Here is a 20,777-nt window from a genome sequence, read left to right on the forward strand (position 1 = left end):
CAGTAGAGGGATGTTCTGATTTACTCAGTTGTCTCGAAATCATACTTTTCTTGCCTAACCCTATCATTAGCCATATCTCATTTTCATGASTGTTCTGGCATTATTTCACTGATGTTTGGGGGGAACAGCATAATCCAAATAAATACAAAACTTGCCTTGCTTAAAGGAATTTGATGTCATACCTAAGACAAATACAGAGTTGTCATTTTACAGTGTTTGCCCTGCTCCAGGGAGATAGTAGTGTGGAGGAGAGAAAACAAGAGATCAGTTGATAWGAAGCTACCTAGGGACTCTGAGTTACAATTAATTTTTGAAAGCTCTGAAATAAATTCGTATTATTTCACAACTTCATAATAGTGTGGGAAATTCAGCCCAGGAATCCTCTGCTGCTGATAAACTGCTAATGGAAGTTGTTCAGTTGCTTTAACAAAATCACTTTCTTTTTTTCCTCCCTCTCTTCTCTTCATTCCTCCCCTTCCCTTCATGTCCCTCCTTCCCCTTCTCCCTCAGGCCTGTATAGATGAGAACCTGGACATGGTGAAATTCCTTGTGGAAAACGGAGCCAATGTGAACCAGCAGGATAATGAGGGCTGGACCCCTCTTCATGCAGTGGCATCATGTGGCTATCTGAACATAGCAGAGTGAGTGAGTTTCAGGCTGTTGGGGGTGTTTATAACATGTTCTGCATCCTTCTCCTTGGGGCAGGTACATAACTGGTTGTTGCTCTATAACTCGTAGAACATCTTGGAAGCCAAGCCAAAAATGGAGAAGATGCATTTCTCCTGTTACTGAGCTCTTAATTTGTCCAGGTTAAGATGGAACTGGAACTGGTTGCCTTTTGCTGGTCCCATTAAAATGCTGCTGTGTAGATTTATCAGATGCTTTTGCTAAAACCTGCTAAGCAAAAGGGAAACACAGGGCAGGCACGTAAATGCATAAAGAAGTGTAATGAAGCACAGTTCCACTACTGCRGAGTTACTTTGCTGTGCGCTTAGGTCAACGAGAAACCTAAGTGCAATTTTAAATGTTACGTGAGAGAGGTTTGGGGATTTGCTTCTCTGACCGAAAGTAATTCTGTACTTGTATGACACAGAAATGTATGTTAGTGTAGTTACATTTATATAGCTTTACTGCTGTAAACTGCAAATGTTAGATATATTATACAGTATAAAATAATTCAGAGATGGATTTACCCTTGTTCTGAGGATTTGCAAAGTAACTAGCTTTCCTTAATGTAGGTAGAGCTATGGGACCTGTACTCAAATTCTGTTTGTAGTCTTTAGAGAGAAAAGCACAATGTTCTGGGCTTCAGTCACCATTGTGCTAACAACATCATTTCTTTTTCTTCAAATTCAGATGCTATGTTTCTGCTACGTGACAGAGATAGAGGAGTAGATAAAAGTAACTACCAGTTAATGAACCCACTTAAAATGAAAACATTGTTATTGTATTTTTTGTGAGTTTTTTAGAACACAAGTTACTAGACTCAGTATCAATATAGKGAGGTGAAATTCTGTGGCTAGTGAAATCTAGTACTAGCACTCTAAAAATATATGTATATATAAAAGAAGAGAACGTAAGTATAACTGACTTTTGTCCAGTTGATGTTTAAAGTGAGTCAGTGTCCTACTGTAAGTGACCCCCAACAGAAGTTCGATTCTTCTTGGCAGACTTAACAATTTCAAGGACTGAAGTGATATTCTGCAACTGATCTGAGYATTCATTATGCTCACATAGGACTAATATTCTGCTTGTCCTGGAGAGGATACTCATATCAGACTTGTTTTTGTGTACCAGCAGGTGGCTCTGAGATTTTGAGAGGTGCTCAAATCTATGACCTAGAGTGGTGGGATAATTGGAACCAAAGATTTGGCACACTTGAATGGTAGTTTTCTGGTTGAAATCTTTTTGTGAAATGAAGGCTGCATCATAGGCTAGAAGAATATAGAAAAACAATAACATCTATCAAGATTATCCTCCATAAAAAGAGATCCAAAGAAAGTTCTTCTGCATCTCAGTTATTTCTGGGTTGTTCTCCTCCTGGGTCAACTCTTAGTCTTGACTTGGGTGATCTTGTATCAGTTTATTTTTTTCCCTAAATGCTAGTTGTTCTAATAAAATATGTCACTCTCATTTACAAAACCTGCTCCACTTATATTGTACTTATGACAAGATTGAGAGGCTGAACAAGACATTGCTTTCTCTCGAATGAACTTTTGATCTAGTTGTAAAGAGGCAAGTGAAAAGAAACAAGGCTTGTCTTTTCTGCTCGTTTCCTTTTAAAAATCAAGATTAACATATTATCTTAGTACCAGAACTAGGCGATTTAGTTGGCTATAGAGAAACAGAAACTTTTAGCRTAAGCCACTGAGCAGAGAAGAGAGGACCACATAGTTAACAACAAACATCTTTAGAATAGAAATTTGATAAGTATTTGAAACACTTGTTTGATAATTGAATGTGAATAAGAAAGGTAATTATTTTGTTCTGCCACTTGATTAACTGTGCAAGTTGCACTGAAGCCTGTTCACAAGGTGTAATACATTGGTCTCATTCATGTAGGTACTTAATTAGTCATGGAGCCAACGTAGCTGCTGTGAACAGTGAAGGTGAAGTCCCGTCTGACATCGCAGAGGAAGCAGCCATGAAGGACCTGCTTCTGGAACAAGTAAAGAAGCAAGGTAAATTGGCAATGGGATTGACAATGTGTGTATTAGACCTGTAAGAGTTTCTATAAGAAAATTCTGTAGGCTGTCTGCCTACAGGTACAGAGAGCTAACATCTGGCCCAAGAGGCAGCAGAAGGATTTTGCTTTGGTAGTAGAGCATTAAAGCAAATGCAGAAGGCTTAGGGCGCCAGACAGTGAAAGCTCAGTGTGCGTTCTGTGTCCTCCTTGGTAGGATTCTTAAAAGCAAGACACCGCATACCAAAAGTTGATCCACTTGATCCATTTACTTCCAAAGTAAGATTTATTTCTGACTTCCAACATCAATAAATGTTTTTGTTTCACTAAAAATTGATAAAATAATATTGAGGCGAGATCCATATGCCTTTCAAGAGTGGGGACTAGCAAATAACTGTGTCTGCCCTGGACCACTCTGTTTTATTCTGATCCTTCTCTGGAYTTCTGTACCCTGCCTGCTCTGCTGCTTCCTCTTTTCTCACCAGATGCGCCTTTCTGACGTGCTCCTGTTTGTGCTGTCCTTGCAATAACATCACTGCTACAAGTGACTTGAACAGTGTATCGTGAGTCAAAATTTAGAAATGCTTCAACAATATAAAAAATTTTGTTATACTCATCTGCAGAGGTTTAGGTATATATACATTTACATAGGAGGAAAGCCCATCCAGGAAGTTCATCAAGAATGTTTTCGAAGGATGGATGTACTTCAGCTTATTGGGAAATGATGAAACAGCAGAGACAAATTGGGCAGATATGAACCAAATTATCCAAAATGTAGTCACATTGCAGAGTTACAGACCACATGTTCAGCCTTGAGGAGAGAAGGCTGACGGGGAGGATCTAATTGCTACCTTCCACTAGCTTGGAAGGGGATTATAAAGATAATGAAGCCAGACTCTTCTCAGWGTGACAGGATGAGAGGTAAAAATCACAAATTTGAGCAAAGGAAGTTCTGACTGGTTATAAAGGGGGAAAAAATATATTTCCCAGGAAAGTGCTGCAGTCCTGGACCCTGGAACCCAGTGAATTTGTGTAATCTCCATCACTGGAGGTATTCAGAAGTCAACTGCATACAGCTCTGAGCAACTTGATCTGGCTTTGAAGTTGCCCCTGCTTTCACTAGGGAGTTGGGCTAGGGACACAGAGGTCCCTTCCAATGTAAATTATTCTAGGTTGGTGCTGTGGTTGTTTGTGTAGAGGAGGACAGTCCTCTTTAACAGATATGTTGTTTTTGCTGCATGGCAATTACTTTATTTTAGAAGTTATTTTCAGGTATAATTAGGAAGAGACCAGTCACTTGCTACTTTAGTCAGCTGTGTTACTGCACCATTGAGTTTGTTGTCTGACTGAAAGCCAGTTGTGTTATTKGCCCTACTGCCTCAACTGGAAATTTGATGTAGGATCATATTCCTTCTAGCAAATATAAAATTTTCAGTTTGTGGCCTAGCCTAGCTGTGTTTATGACCACTTACTCTCTGTTCCTTCCTCCCTCTGCCAAGCCACCTTGAGATAAGCTTAAATAATTCTTTGCCTTTATGTTTACTCTGCTGACATATTTAAAGAGCAGATTTCTGTGCAGTCAGCCTTCACTTTACTGGGCTGTCCAAAGCACTCTCACCTCTTAGCAGTCAGGCTACCTTAGGTCACCAGGAAGATAGAGCACTTTTCTTTATGTCAGCATGAACTTGTGTCTCTTTCAAGTGGGTAATAAGAACTGTACATGGTAGTAACATGGTTGAGATCTTAAAAGGCAATAATTTGTTCTCTATTGCAGATATTTTGCCTGACATGTTTTAGGATTATGTTTGGCTTTTTCTTTGCTTCACCATATTAGTGGTATCCTGTTAGGATGTCCTTAAAGAGCCATCAGTCCCCACTGAGAAGCTTTCCACTGGCACACTTTAAARGGATCATAATTGTTGGGATAAATGTGTTAAAAAACTTCAGATAAATGTCTACCTAGCTTTGTAGTCTGTCTTTAACAATAGCTAAAAGCAGATGCCTAGGGTAAACTGTAAGAGCTGGAGGGCAAATTGTAAGAACAGGATAAGGGTGTACAACTCTTATCCTTAACAGTTTCCCAGCTTCCAACCACCGTGCCTTAAGGAATTCCTCAGCCACCTGGGCTTTCTGTGTACTTATGAATCCCCAATGGATTTCTGTTTTGTGAAGTTGCACAGTTCTCCTTAGAAAAATTTAGCATGTGTAGCTAAAATCTGTTCAGTAGCCACAGATGTGCTGCTATCCCTCTGTAAATTTGTCTGATCCTTGTTTTGAAGACATTTGGATTTTAATCTTTCAGCATCCTGCTGCAGTGGGTTTCATAATTAAGACTCTGAGTTGATAAGTAGGGTTTTTTGTTTGTTTTCTACTCTGTTTTAAACCTAATGCCCAATAATTTTACTGGGAATCATCTTGTTYTTATACTGAGAGACCTAATCCCTAGGGACAGTTGCACTTCAACACCATTCTTCGTTTTTAGAGATGTCTGTCATACACCCCTTCATATTTTTCTTCCAAGTGGAAGAGCTCTGGCCTGTTTAGTCTGTTCCTGTATGGAAGCTGTACTATACTTCTGGTTGGTATGCCATCCTTACATGACCTCATTAACATGAAAAATTCTTCAGTTTGTCATATCCACTTATTAAAACAAGGCTAAAATAGTTTTGCCTCATGTTGGTTTAGTGACAGTTGAAGCAGTCCATCAGCCAGCACCACCTGGCCTCTGCACATTAGTAACAGTTGTTTGCTAGTGTGGGAAACTTGTCCCCCTTGTTATCAGAAAGCCTCAAACATCTGAACTAATGGACTCACTTGATCTAACTTGTTCTGAAGCAGATATTTTATGCTATCAGAGTAGAATTTTTTGCCTCATATCACCCCCCCCCCCATTTTTTTTCTCTGCATAGCATAAATGGCTCTGGTGCAGTAGGAGTTGATTGTACTGAGTTTTAAGTAAATATATGTCTGACGTTTTGCTGCTTTTGGAGATGTCTGAGGGGCTTCTCTCCAAATTTACATGGTAGATTATACTCACACTAATTAATTAATTAAGTTGGCAAAACTGTTGTTCATGGCTTGATTATTTAAATTTGGGATGCTATATATTTAGGATACAATCTTTCCATCCATTTTTGGTTCACAGTTGAGCTGCTAGGTTGCTGGGTAATCGGACTGGTTTGCAACAAGTGGCTCAACTTTCAGAATTTTAGTTTAAGACAGCCTCGAAGTATCTTTCAGTGATGTATGAGTTCTATATCCTGGAAAATGTTTGTGCTGAGTTTTGGGGATTTTTTTTTTTTTTTTGAGGGGGGATGGGGGGAATAGAGGAAGGATTACGGAGAGATTACTAATATTGTATAGCAAGCAAAACATAGTATAGGTTTAATAAATACATAAGCTTTCATTTAATAATCCGTTGTTCTATGCTTGGCCTTCTTAGGTGTAGATCTAGACCTGGCAAGGAAAGAAGAGGAACAGCAAATGCTGCAGGATGCCAGACAGTGGCTGAACAGTGGGAGAATTGAGGATGTAAAGCAGCCTCGAACAGGTGCCACAGCTCTTCATGTTGCTGCAGCAAAGGGCTATTCTGAAGTCATGAGGTAGGAACTCCTTTCTGTGCTGGGTGCATTAAATTAAGGGTGGTTGCCCAGTCGCTGAGAGAGATTTGTTTTGTACTGAGATTTCTAGGCTGCTTTGTCTCAAAGGGCTCTATAGAATTATGTGCCCAACCACAAATGCTTCACCTAGAAAGAGCTAGAAGATTCACTTTCATTCCTCTAGGCCTCTAGAGTGATGAAAGCTTTTCAGAGCCTGAGATATAAATTAGAAGGTTTAATTTTTCACTCATTGAATAATAGCACTAACTCTTAGGACTAGCAGGTTAAACAGTATTAGTATTTCAGCTTATACGCTCCTTGACAGTTGCGAGCATCCCACCAGCATACATGACCAGCTTGTCAGTCTAGTGGAAAAATGCAGTGCCTACTCCTATCTCACCACCACCTACCACTTAATGCTACTGCTCTTGCAACCTTCAGCAGTGCAGAGTGATCCCACTACAGAATGGTTCATCACAGTACAGTAGTAGTACTGTGATGCTAAAAAGCTTATTATGAGAGTCAGTTTGCCCATGTAGTGTTTCCTGGCAGTAATTATTCTTACAGGTAAGGCCAAATTAAGGTTTCCAATGATAAATCTTTTTGCTCTGCTCTTTACATATGGGTGGAGCTACCCATAAGTAGCAACGCTACTCTGTTGTCTGGATTAAAAGGCTTCCGGAAATGTTCATCTGTCTTGACTATTTTATAGGGTTTTTTTGTATCGTGACTTGATGCATATTAGCTGCTGCTTATCAAGCTCTAGTAGTTTTGTTGTCCTCAGTGATCCCTATTTATATGCATTTGTTAGAGCTTATAATTCAGTTATAAGCTGTCTGAGAAAAAGGAACTGTCAGTGCCTGTGCCATGCCCAAGAACACTACTTTAGCACAGCTCATGTCGAATAGAAATCTAGTATCTCCTGGAACTGGGGTGTTGGTCTGGTGGAGAGTTGTATTTCCAGTACTCAACGAAAGCTGCAGTCACTGTTTGCAAGCTGACTGGTTCTGGACAGCTACCCCTCAGCATTAAATGTTATAATGGTAAACAGATCTGACTGAGAGCTAATATTGTTTCACTCCTACATGTTTTATGGCCACCCTGTAAGTTCAAATATAAAACTTCAGTGACTTAAACCAAAAGGGCTGAAAGCCAGGAGCTAGCTAACTCTCAAATGAGACATGGAATTTGTCTGTGACCTTGAGTCTCTTAACAGCTATGTTCCTCCCTTTTGCCAGCTGGAAAAATCAACATAAAGTCAGCACCTGATTTTAAATTTCTTTCACAGAGAAATGCTCTGCTGTATGATGACTGTTTTATTTAACACAATAATGCATTAGTGTAAAGTTGTAGGAGTTTCAAAACTGTTAATACAATTCTGAGGTCATGTTGGATTTCCCCTATGCTGAAGGAAGACGGTTCTGGGTGGTGAAAACCTTACAATGTAAATTTTCAGTAGCAATTTTACAGGACTTACAGAATTCCCTTGGGATGGTCTTCAGTATTTGAAACAACCAAATAGCAGTTTTGATGCATGAACTGCTCAGTGCTTTCACCAGATCACTCGCGTGCTAGTGCAAATATGCTTGTGAAGTTTCAGGCTACAGTTGTTTCTTCTTTGTTTGTTTTTATTTTTAAATCTTCAAGTTTCAGATGCTACGAAACACCAGTGCTTTGGTCTGCTAGAGGGGGACTGAGTGGAAGGTATGCAGGGTGATACGTGGTGAGGGTGTTCCCAGGCAGGTCCACTCAGATACGACATGCTTTAACTGTGCAAGGTCTAGTCTGCAAAAATGCGTTTTTGGCAATCCTGAGATGTGGGTTGTTTAAATTACAAATTGCACAGCTGTCAATCAGTCAGTAACATCTCTGCTTCTTACCTGGCTCTCCTGCAAGAGAAGTCACTTGTCTTGTCATTATACTCCCCCTTTTCTGTTATGATTGTGGACACATCAACTGGAATATTGCATAGAAGAATAACACGTTAAGAAACTACTGGATTATTGTTTACTGTGTCACCTACACTGTGGCTCAAGGTGTGAGTTCTTCTGTGCAGAGTCATTCTCGTATGGGCAGAAATCAATACTGCTTTTTTTTTTTTTTTAAGGCTTTTGATTCAGGCTGGGTTTAATTTGAATGTCCAAGACAACGATGGCTGGACACCGCTTCATGCTGCTGCACACTGGGGAGTGAAAGAAGCTTGCTCCATCTTGGCTGAGGCATTGTGCGATATGGACATCAGAAACAAACTGGTTGGTTAAGCACAAGATGTTGGCACATTTTATGTGGTGTAATTTATAGCAAGATGCATATAATTTTTATTACCTATCCCTGAATCCAACAGTATGGCAAGGTTACATGGTGAGCAGTGCCCGTATCGTATGGAGTGGAGCATTTAAAAACACCAGAAAACAAAGAATTTTTATTACGGGATGTCAGAAAAAGATATTTTAAATATTATTGAAAAAAATCAGTGATGAGTCTTGAGAATCAAGATTGTGATAAAGCATAGATGCTAGTCTGCATTTTCCTCCTTTACTGTAATCCTGATAAATTAAGCAAAACAGTCAATTGTGGAGTGCAAAATAATATGCTAATATTAAAGTACAAATTATTGAAAAACAGCAAACCCTGGAGAAACTCACAGCTTTAAATCTTTCATGTTTTACTGTCTTTCTCATAAACAGGAAAAATTGAAAAATTCACTCAGGTTTGTGAGAAATGAGGAGAAAAGGTAGGATATTAGCAAAAAGCTCTTCGTCTAAATGCATGAAGGTGTTTCCTTGAAGAACCCATGGATTTTCAGGAGTTGAAGTGGACTTGTCTAGGGGTACTTTTTGTGTTGCATTACCTGCTGCGATGTGCAAGCAGTGTCTGTGAACTGCTTCCTACTGCAACCATGAGCTGTACCGTGGCTGCTTCTGCAGTAGGAGAGTGGGGATGTCTTTATTGGAGCAACATCAGGGAATGAAAGGAGACAAGAGAATCTGATAAGAGATGTGGCACTATATGACGTGAGTGCCTCTTTCTGTTTCGGAAATTCATGTGAAAGAAATAGTTCTACGAGGAGGAGCTGTTTTAGCGCGCTGAGCTCTTTGGCCTCAAAAAGAAGRGGAATTTGTTTTATTTTAAATACCATCAAATGTTCTCTGTGTTCAGAATGAATGTGTTGTGTCATGGTAGACTTGAAATGAAGCAGACACAGTTGAATCTGCTGCACTGAATTATTTGATGTTCCCAATCTAGTCAAGTTTTTTTAYCTGTCCAGATCAGATGGCCAGGATAATCTGTGTTTTTTCATTCACTAGCCATCAGGTTTCATTCATTATTTCTGTATTAATAAAGTGATTATAACTTTAATTACATTGAAATGAACTTTAATTACATATGAAATATGGCTGGCAGCCTATCAGGAGTTTCAAATACATGATAAAACTATAGAGCAGGTTCCTTCTCAGTAGCAGAGCATGCTTTTTAGAAACCTGGAAACTCAAACATAGCAATCCTGACTGCAGTTCTGAGTAGCAGCAGCAGCAGCAGACTGTTAGGCTGCACATCTTGGGACTGCACTCCTACGATTAAGGTTGGTCTGATCATGGTTTGCATCATAAAACTACCATTGCCGTTGCTTGACTTTMCCTACTCTAAAATGAAGTAGCTAAAACAGAGTTTGTTACCCCGCCTCTGGGGAGAGAGGATGTAGAATATGTTCATTTTTTTTCCTCCCCTGGAGAAGAATACTTTTTTGACTATTAATGCCAACTTGGCATGACATTTTAGATAGCATCTTTTGTTTTCTTATTGCATGTGTCATCAGGGCCAGACGCCATTCGACGTGGCTGATGAGGGACTGGTTGAGCATTTAGAAATGCTGCAGAAGAAACAGACTGTGGTGAGTTCCTGGACGATCGTTTTCTGCCTCTCCAAACACCCTTTCATGCATGGGTGTTCTTTAAAATTTATAATCTCAACAGAATTGTGAAGCTGAGGCCTAGCTTTTTTTTATGTTATTCATTGAGAAATATTTAGTTACTGTCTTCAGTTACATCAGTATTTGTAATACTTAGAAATCTACAAAACTGCATGACTCTCAAGAGAGTCGGTATCTTATTAACATACAGAATTTTGTAAACTTCTGAAGTATATACAATTCRTCTTCAGAATTGCTGTTGTCCTTTAGGGGCTTTTGAAGCTGGGGAGCTTGCAAGCTCACAAATTGCTCTTTTCTTAGTGAACAATTACCCTTGTCTACTTTGTGTTTGTATTTAAGAAGCATGGAGTCAGTACTTGAGAAAGACTTTTTACTGTGTCTCCCTTTCTTACAATAGTGAGAACTTTGATTTCTTTTGAGAAGAAATTTGCAACTGCAGGGAGTTGCAGACTAAAAAATTCAGTGGTTTCAAAACTGTCATTTCATAATGCCATGGAGATACTGGAAAGGGTTATAAGTAGAAAGCTGCTGTGAAAGAAGGAAGGCAAAGAATATCTTGATGAAAGTAAAACCAGTCAACAAGCCACACTGTTGTTTTAGGATGGCTTTCTTTCCTTTTTTATCTGATCTACTTAATTAATTCATTTGAGTGTTTCCAAGAAACAAGCAAACCTTCTTTAAAGAAACAAAGAAAAAACAAAACAAAACCAAAAAACCCRAAACCATAAAGTATCATTTAAAATGTTGATTTTAGAAACATCCTTAATGAGAACGTTGCTGATAAAACCAAGTAAAGCACTTTGAGGAACTGACAATGTGGGTGGTAAAACTCAAGCTCTGATCATAACACAGCTGCTGTCATCCTTAAATAGCATCCTTAACATTCACAGAATCTTTTTAAAAATCGATAAGCTTCTCCCTAAATGGGGTGTTGATAAATACTATCAATGTTGTATTTTGGGTTTCATTCTATTACATTACCCCAGGATTTTGCAGATAACTACAATCCTTAAAAGAAAAGAAAAAGCAAAACAAACACCATAAATTTTTTTTAGGTCCTGCTAGCCCATTTTTGGACCTGTTTAGCAAGGACCAGCAATCCTCTTATTCTCTGTATAGTGGCACTATATAAAGGCCTTTCCAAWTTGTTAAATGACTGTAGCAACCTGTAGTAGAACTGGGAAGAAGAGAAGACTCTAGACTTGATTGATTTTCTTTTTTTCAGTGAATATGATTTTTTGGATAGAAATGTCATTTTATCATGTATTTGTYATTTAAAGCAAAGATATTGCAATTGTTAAGGATAAAACAGGCTGTTCCAAACCAAATACATTTTTTCACTGTCAAAATGGCTCTCAAGTCATTTTTTTTTAATCTAAAGCTTAAAGGCAAAAAGTATATCAGAACAAAATGGTACYACCCATGCCAGATAATGCTGCTGTTAAAGGGGAAAGGGAATTTTGTTTGGAAACATTTCATTTGTTTGGGAATTAATTTTGGTTTTGGAATTTGTTTTCTGAATTTCCTGTGAACAGACTAGGCTATTTCTTGCACTTCCCTTTGCTGTGCTTTTGCARTTTATTCCATTTAGTAAAACACTGTACTATAAAACTTTGGTCTGCATTGGACTCCATTTAGCTTTTCACACATTCAGCATTTGCAGAGCTTTTGCTTCATGTGCCTAGGGTCTGCTCCTTCTATCCAAAGAGAAGGAATAATTACACTRAACATGATACACAGAGGCTGGAAAGTAAGCCTATAATTGCAATTCCTTTTTTTCTTTTCTTTTCTTTTTTTTTAACCTCAGCTGTAACCATAACTGTAACTCAACTGTGCTAGGTGCTACCAAAAAAATTTTGCAATTTTGCAGTTATTGTTTTATCAATGCTAATACAGTTCACATTGCTGCTRTTTGAGTAAAATACTTCAGTTGCTGTAATGGTCGCAGGTATTCTTGTGCAATTTGAGGAACCTCTGTGGGCCTGTGCCAGAATTTGAGGGGCTTAAGAAGTGACTCAGCCTCACAGGAGATCCATCAGTTGCCTGTACAGGGCAAACCTAAGTACTTTGCTCTGAGAGCAGGTAAATATTAGCTACAGAGGCAGCAGATTTTAAACTGGATCTAGGCTGATTTCATGTGCAGGTGAACACGTGGGGACAGACTGCCAGCACCATATGTGTGTGAGCAGACTGAGGACAGTACAGTGGAAGTCAATGTTTATCTCCGAGTCTCAAGCAGTGACTGCTGCAGATTTTGGTGAAAGTTTTATTAAATTGCAGCTTGAGACTAAGGACACACTCAGTGTGTAACTGTGCCCTTATGGAGTTCTAGTCCAAGACATCCAGTGCTCTTATGGATGTGTTATCTATTGAATTGACTTATTAAGACACCTCAGTTATGATATGAAATGTGTTTTCATCTAACAAGGCTGACTTGACCTTATGCTGTGATAATTCTCAAATTGTGCTGAGGCGACTTGTTGGGATGTGTATTTTGATTCTTTTTTTCAATATTCTCGGACTTTTTGACAGCTGCGAAGTGAGAAGGAGACGAGGAATAAACTAATTGAAGCCGACATGAATGGCAAGCCTCAAAGCAGACTCTTCACAAAGTAGGTTTCTTTCCTTTTCTTTGACAAAGAGCTGTGCAGAATGCCATAGGACACCAGCTTCATCTGTTAGCAGTCAGCTTGCCTCAGCTGGTTTAAAAAATGTGCTGCTGTTCACGTTCATTTTATTGTTTCTTTCAAATTCTTGAACAAAGACTTGGGTGCTCAGTTGCTTGGTGGTGCTCAGTTCCTCAGTCTCTGCTCTCACTGAGTATCATTTTGACCTTTGGGCTGAGAACTGCACAGTTGCAGCTGTACASAACTGTGCAACCCAGCTGATACTTGTGTTGCCCCAGGCAGAGACACTCTATTTTTTTGGATGAAGAAAGGCCTGCAAACTTAAAAAATGTGAGACTAGCATTGGAATCCACAACAAATGGACAATGCTGGATATGCAGATGTGGAAACTGTAGATGGTTTTTGTCCTCTTGCTTGCTCTTTATGTAGCAAATCATKTGTATGTGTTACTAAAAAGTAGAATACAGAAATATCTCACTTGCCTGGCAGTCATTAAGAGTCCCTGTTTTTTTCAGCAAAGAGAAGATTCTTTATGAGGAAGATACGCTGAARTCCATGGAAATGGAGGAAGAGAACAAGGACTCTAGCAGTTCCAGTTCTGAGGAGGAGGAGGAGGAAGCTGAAGAAGATGAAGTTTCAGAATCAGATGCTGAAAAGGAGTCAGGTAAGACATGGTTCAGTCTCGGATTTAATCATTAGCAGTACAGTGATAGGGGCTTGGTTTGACAACTGCGTTTTTTGTTTAATTGTTAAAGATATCTTGAAGTCTTTCTTCCAATATATAGAATATGGAGAACTCTGTACCTAGTGTACTGGTAAGCTTTTTCTAAATGTCAAAGCCTTGGCTTYCCCATGAAATTATTTATTAAAAATATTTTCTTTAAAATATCAAAATTCAAACCATTTCACTTTGTAGTAGTTCRTAATGACTGACATTGAGGCAATGAAGAATTTTCTTCTCTTTTCACAGTGCCTGTAACACTCTTTAATATCATAAAAACATCTCCTTCTTGATTTCCTCAATGTTCCAAACCAGTGCTATTCTTTTGAAAAAGAAATATATTTCCTTTCTCCTTGCTGACTCCCAGATCAGCAGAAAAGAGCTTTGGGTAGAATTTTAACTTTACTTCCAGCTCACTTGGATTTAAGCTAATACAGTATTGCATAAGTTTTTCTTAAACAGATTTTTTCTCTTTTATTTTACTTGGCTGAATCAGGGTGAACATTTCAGCTACCACAAGACTCTAGAAAAGCAATTGAACATGTGGGAAGGTAGTAATCTGCTGTATTTGGATCACAATACTGAAAGGAAGAGCTGAAATTTTTCTATGCAGTTAGACAGGGAACTTTTTTTTTTTCAATGATAGTTATGTATAATAATTGCAGAGCACAATGGAAAAATAGGGATTAAATACATGAAGTGATATTAGGCTTTATACTCTAGCATATAGCTGACATACTATTCCTTTCCTTTCAATCTTACTCCTTTTCCATAATCTCCAAAGCTTCTTTAATTAGTTTAAGCAGCATATATGTGCGGCATTGGTAGTTTAAATGAAGAACCTTAATTTTGCAGTAAGCCAACACCTGTACTTAATATTTTTGTAAAGAGAGACAGATCTTAGACTATGACGTGTTTAATGATTAAACTGCTTTTAACATCAKCTTACTTGGCCTCTATCTTATATACTAATAAATAAATCCTTGCAAGAGAAGTATATTTAAAGTTTTATCCTGCTGCTTATATTGGTAAAATTTTTCTGTGTATTCTAATTCTATGAATTAYAATGTTCATTACAGTGTGAGGGATATTGAGAATCCTGGCTGATCTTAGCAGAGTTTGTAGTTGCAAAAGCTATTTGGATGTGACAGTAACAAAATGAAAAATCTTTTGGCTTGTAAATCAAGCAAATGTAGTGAAGTCAGTGGCGGAAGCAGTCATGTAGTAGAAGTCACAGTTTATTTGCTCAATAAATCAGTGTTTTACTAGATAGTAGCCCTGTGTAGTGATGTATCAATTGTTGTAAACATGGCAAAGGCTTGACCAAACACCTCCTAAAGTTGAACGGAAAGTTGGAAGAAATGGAGCTACATGATGTTTAACTGTTTCAGGAACAGCACAAGATCATTTAGCAAGAAAAGTGCTATARCATTCAGCATTAAATTTTGTATGAAGCCAGAGCAGGTGTTTTTATTGAATTAGTTCACTAAAGAAAGCACATTACAGTCTACTAATCGATCGCAAAGTACTAAGGCCAAATCAATTCAAAGATAGAAAGCTTAAGGATCAGGCTTCAGGCCTTGTTACCTGTACTGTCCTTTCCCAGAGGGTTTCTCAGCCCCTTGAAGAAATTTCAATCAGAATTGAAGCTTACACCATAAACTTCTCGAGCCCGTAAGAAAATGAACGTGAATTTGTCCRAAGGGTTGTGGGTGTAGCTGTCAGTTGTTGCATATATTAATGGAGTACACACTTTCAGTACTCTTTTTTTAAAAAAGGTTCATAACTACATAACATCATCCCATGTGYTGTATGAGTGAAGAAGTCCTCCCAAGATAAGTAAGGATGACAATTTCTTTTCATGGAAGATTATAGGTGTCACTGGTATTAGCAGAGTTTCATATACAGTCTTAACAATTATACTGTATCTGCTAGACATTTGAAATGCTTACATGGATACAGGAGGTCTGTTTCTGAAAACATGAAAATTATCTCTCTACGCCAGTTCATATGCCTCTTCAGTTTCTTCTGATATTTAATATTTACGTGGCTGAGCAGTGCTAGACAGACAAAGAGGGTTATTGCCCTAAAGAGTTTAAAGGCCAGATTAAGAATTAAAGAAGAAAAAGGAAAACATTGTTAGGAGTGAACCTTTTAAAAGAAAAAKGGACTTTGGAACTCCTTTGCTAACTGAGCATGGTCTGGGACAAAGCAGAAGCTGACAGTATAATACAGAAGATTATTCTGAAGTATGATTTTTGAAGGATCTCAGATTGCATTAGATTTGTGGGATTTACAGGGAATGGAGGAGGTTATGAAACTTGAAGAGGTGAGTAGTGAAATTGCTGGAGTGCCTSGGAGTGCCTCAGAGTACCATGTTTRTTACAATCTGTGTTGCTCRTCAAACAAAAGCAGCAAAGCTTTAATGGCATTTTATTCATTTTAAGAACAATTAATAGTTTTGCATTTGGCTATATATATACAAAAGAAAGATCAGTTTAAAATCTGTGGTCATTCGCAGGTGGCAAGGACAGCCTTACTCTGTACAGTACCTATTTCAGTAGTTGATTACTGTGAGTTAAAACAGGTGAGGGAAGCTTAAAATGCTTCAAAAAACCCTTGAGAGAAATTACATCTAAAACTGAAATTTCCTACCACATTTTGAAAGGCCTTGTTGTACCAAAAGAAAGAACTAAATTTGCCGTCTTACCAAACTCATTCTGGGGAGATTGGACTAATCCTGCCTGTTTCCTGTTGATTGGAATTCATGATGTTTATCGCTCAAATTTTAGTAAATTAGAATATGATGTCCTACACTGAAGACAAAGATGCCTGTAATCATCTGATCTCTCATTGTGCCAGTGCAAGGTACTTTTCACCTGTTCTTCATCTGCAGTTGACTCCTTTTGGTCATATTAGTTACAGTTCTTTCCTAACCTGTCATTACTACTTGGACTTTTGCCCTTGTAATTAGGATTGACCTTAAAACCTGACCTCTATACTATAAACTTCCAGAATGGGTCACCAGTCGCCATCTACTCTAGATTATAATCTCTGCCGATTGTCAGGTCACAGAATCGAGCGGAATCACACAATGCCTGAAGTTGGAAGGGACCTCTGGAGGCGATCTAGTCCAACCCGCCTGCTCAAGCAGGGTCACATAGAACACATTGCACAGGATAGGTCAGATCTTTGTTTTACAGTCCTCTCCTTCCTGCAGTGTCTTGAATTCTCCCATGTTTTACAGCATTCAATCTCAAGAAATGAGCAAAAGGCGAGCATGTAATTTTTTTGTCCAACTCTGTATCTGTTTTCATGGTCTTCTGTAAGCTGAGTCAGGCCTACAGGGAAAAATGAGTAATCTACTGCCTGCTTCCTAAAGGGGCTGTGCAAAAGCATGCAATATTTCGGTGTGTTGAGCTCAAGAAATAAAATATTTGGTGCAGGTGACTTGTAAATTCTGAGATAATAAAAAGAGAGGGAAGGGTGATTGAGACAGGTGGAGGTCAACTTCAGTATCAAGTAGACTCTTCCTTGGGGATATGCATGCTTGTCTCTCTAATCCTGGTTCTGTCAATTCTGCTAACTGCCTGTTATTTTTAAATGTTTCTCTTAGCTAGCGCTTTTCTGTTTCCAGTGTCCTTTGGATCCTGTGTTCTAGGGGTGATAAGGTTTGTTTCGGAAAGATTGATCTCCAAGCTGCCATCCTCAGAGATGCTCCCTGCCAAACTACTTTTTATATGTAATAGCAGAACATTTTGTTGGTGTAGGGACATCATTTCTAAGGCATGTTGCATGTGGCCATATTTTGTAAGTAGCCTATATTATAGCCCTGTGTACTTCTGTCATTTGAACAGAATTTGATTTTTGAATTTTATGTTTGAACAGAATGCCTGAAACAGTCTCTGGTTTCTCTGTGCCACGGTAAAACCTGACAGATAATCTGGTGTCAACCTTGGTGCATAGATATAAATAAAGTTTTAATTCTGGCCCGTTSCAGTAGTCTAATGAGCAGTGAGCCAGTTGTAAGCAAAACAAAATCCATCACCAGGCTCACTCAGGAGATGCGTGCTTTAATGCATACTCATATACTGTGATAGTAATGGCACATTCTGTTCTYCCCTTGTGAAATTCAGGAAGAAAAGCAATCACTGAGAAGGAAACAAAACTGTGAATAAACTCCGTTGTCCTACTTAAGATGTTTCCTGCAAAGATTTTGCTTGTCTGTGGGGGTGAAGTTCAAAAGCTTGCTTCTACTTTACTTGGCAAACATATCTGTCTTGTGACTGAGGAAATAAAAAGTCAATAGAAAGCCTCCTTGCAGAAAAAAAAGACTGCTTAGCTGTGACACTGAAATCATCTTTAGGATCTAAAGCATTCTGAGGTCACAGCAACTCTGAATTTGAGGTTAGTGCACATTGTGCTTGTAAAGAAGAGCCTTGGAAGTGCAATACTGAAACATTTGGTTTCTCTTCTTGTTTAAAATTGTAGAAAGGAAGGAAGAGTCCTTTGCCAACCACTCCAGCCATGAAACCAGGCCTAGCATCACTGAACAAATACCACCACCAGAGCCCAACTCCTTCACTGCATCTGCCAGAAGAGTAAGTGAATTTGGAATCGATGGGGACTCAAATAGTGCTTGAAAGCAGTAGATTTTACTGGGAAATAGATACTCTAAAACTGATTTTWAGAGGAGCTGTAAGACTTGAATGAGGGAAACACAATAGAATGTGATTATGATAAAGATGCTGTGTTAACAGTAGTATCAGACTGGCACAAAGGAGGATATCTGTATGCCTCTCCCAGTCTTTCATCCTCTGAAACAAGTTGTGCTGTTCACAAAAGACACCCTGCTTACTGCAAGTACTTTGTGTCACTGTCAATTTTGAAATAGCTGATGCCAATCTCTAACCAGCAGGAGATCCTTCACCATCCTTCACTGGCTGGTTCCTGTCTCTGTATCAGCAGTGAAGTTGGCATTATCTTCTAAAGAGTCTATAGAGTTGCCAAACTCTTGATTCAGTGGCATGGTGTTACAGCCCAGTAAGCAGAGAGGATAAAGTTTGCATCTGACTAGATAGCTAGGCTATGAAAGCTTTTTAAAGGTGAAGCAGAGTTACTGAAATCTTATCTGAATTCTCCAGCTCTCACGTCACTCAGCTAGATGGCACCAGGAGACTCCATGTTCTTCCAAGGACAAGTATCCTATGCTTCTGGTTTCTTTTTGCACCAGAACGTGAAGGACAACTATACAATGCAGGCTGCTTCCCAAAAACTGAAGTACTAGGTACATGTGACAGGGGAAATGTTTCTTGGTTAAACACGTTTTTCTTTTTTAAACATACTACTAAGTCTAGCTTCTTTGCCAGATGGGCTTTGTTCACCTCTGGCTTACTTAGCTGGGGAAGCGTTAAAGGTAGAAGGGTGCTGCAAAGTGTGAGAAGTGTAGTTACCCTCTTCTTAGCTGCAGGGTCTTGTTTTCACCTCATGTGAGCTGTTTGTACCCACAGTAACACTGGTAGGGTTCAGAAGTGGGGCCTATGTGCAAAGCCATTGTTGATTTGACATCAGTCMCTTAAGACCAACTCCTCTACATTCTTATACATTTTTGTTGTTTTGTAACCACCGTTGTCAGATTGGGTTTTATACAGGGATATACGAGTGCTTGCGTTGCCTCTGTTCGTTGAGATGTTAGTCTGTGTTGTCCTACGTTGTTTGTAAATTATAGGAGGCATTTTTCTACTGAGGAATTTGAGCTTTCCTTGAGGAAAGTGTCAAAGTGACATAAAGGCATTYGTTTTGTAGCTCACTAGCCTGAAAGCACCAGAATTAACAGAGTACAGATTAACTCTGTGCATCTGCATTAAAATAATGTTATCTAAGAGAGCACTCTGCTAAAACCCTGGAGTGATAATTTCATCTTTGCGGTCTTGTTAGATGAGGACAGARCTCCCCAGTAGCTTCCTTTCTTTTGGATGATGTCAGGTGTTCTGTGTTACATAGAACATAGCATAGAAATGCTTTATCAGCTTTGACCAAAAGCCTGTCTATCTCARTATCCTGCCCTTGACAGTGACCATCAAAAGATACTAAAGAAGATGTGAGAATTTAGCTGGACTTGTCTCCCACCTTCTAGCCGTTTGCACTTCAAGGACTTGCTGAGCCTGAGGGTGGTATTTTTGTGTTTGTTATTTGCTGTTGGATTTTGCCTCTGTGAATTTACGGTCAGTTTTTGAGGATCCACAATGTTTGGGAACCTACAACATGCAGTGGCAAAAGGTTCTCCAGCTTAATTACACATTGTACAGAGCTTCCTGTGCTTGTTTCTTCAAGCCTACCACATGCTGGTTTTGTTTGGTGCCCCTAGTTCCTTTATGGGAAGGAACAATAAATAGTTGATCCCTGTTCACCCTTCTCGGTGCTACTTATGATTTTGTATTCCTCTGTTGTATATCAACCTGGAAAGTCCTAATACACTGAATCACTCCTCATATGAAAGTTCTGTCTACTCATCCTTGTTGCCTTTCTCTGAATCTTTTCCACTTGTTCTATGCTGTTTTTGAGCTGTGGAGACCAGAGTTGTGTGCAGTATTGAGGATGTTCAGTAACACAGGGGCTTGCTGATACTCTGTTTGATTTTCTGTTTCTTCCCTAATAATTCCTAATGTTCTGTTTGCCCTTTTTAAACAATGCAGTGTTGAGCCCCTGTCTTTGTGSAAGTTTTTACTATGGTGCCCAGGCTCTGTTCCTGAATGGCAGTAGGCATCATTTTGTGAGGCTTTGTAATTGTAGCTAAAGTTGTACATTTGCACAGTTGAACATTTGAGGAATAATATATGCTTGTCAAATGTGCCTTATGTAACAAAACACATGAAGGTCCATTCCATAATACRTATAGAACATGTGATTGCATGATCATACAAAGATTTAAGTTAGAAGGGGCTTCTGGAAACTTATAGTCCAACTTCTTGCTCAAAGCAGAGCTGATGTCAAACCAGTACCATGTTGCTTTGAACTAACAAAGTCTAGCTGAGCGTTGAAAAGCCTCTGAGGATGGACATATCCTCATCCCTCTGGCTTCCTGTCCCTGTGCAGCATCATTCCTAGGGGAATTTTTTTTTTCTTCATGTCTAAATGGAATTTCCCATGTTGAAACTTGGGCCTGTTCTTTGTTCTCCTTTTATTGCAGACCTCTGAGAAGAGGCTTAACCCTATG

General features: G+C 38.9%; 1 protein-coding gene across 3 annotated transcripts in view; it reads left to right on the top strand.

Annotated features, from left to right (window-relative positions):
* The first annotated feature begins 513 nt into the window (after positions 1-513).
* LOC146594342 (protein phosphatase 1 regulatory subunit 12B-like) overlaps positions 514-20,777 on the top strand; it is a 90,691-nt gene continuing 70,427 nt past the window's right edge. For all 3 annotated transcript variants that reach the window (XM_085307671.1, XM_085307670.1, XM_085307672.1), the window contains exons 1-8: positions 514-641; positions 2,563-2,681; positions 6,126-6,285; positions 8,390-8,534; positions 10,100-10,174; positions 12,746-12,825; positions 13,356-13,504; positions 18,053-18,162. In XM_085307671.1, the coding sequence (XP_085163797.1) occupies positions 535-641; positions 2,563-2,681; positions 6,126-6,285; positions 8,390-8,534; positions 10,100-10,174; positions 12,746-12,825; positions 13,356-13,504; positions 18,053-18,162 (945 nt within the window). In that variant the 5' untranslated portion in view covers positions 514-534. The remainder of the gene's footprint in view (positions 642-2,562; positions 2,682-6,125; positions 6,286-8,389; positions 8,535-10,099; positions 10,175-12,745; positions 12,826-13,355; positions 13,505-18,052; positions 18,163-20,777) is intronic.

The sequence above is a fragment of the Rhea americana genome, unplaced genomic scaffold, assembly GCF_003343005.1.
Source record: "Rhea americana isolate MKP2758 unplaced genomic scaffold, rheAme1 scaffold_261, whole genome shotgun sequence".
NCBI lineage: Eukaryota > Metazoa > Chordata > Aves > Rheiformes > Rheidae > Rhea > Rhea americana.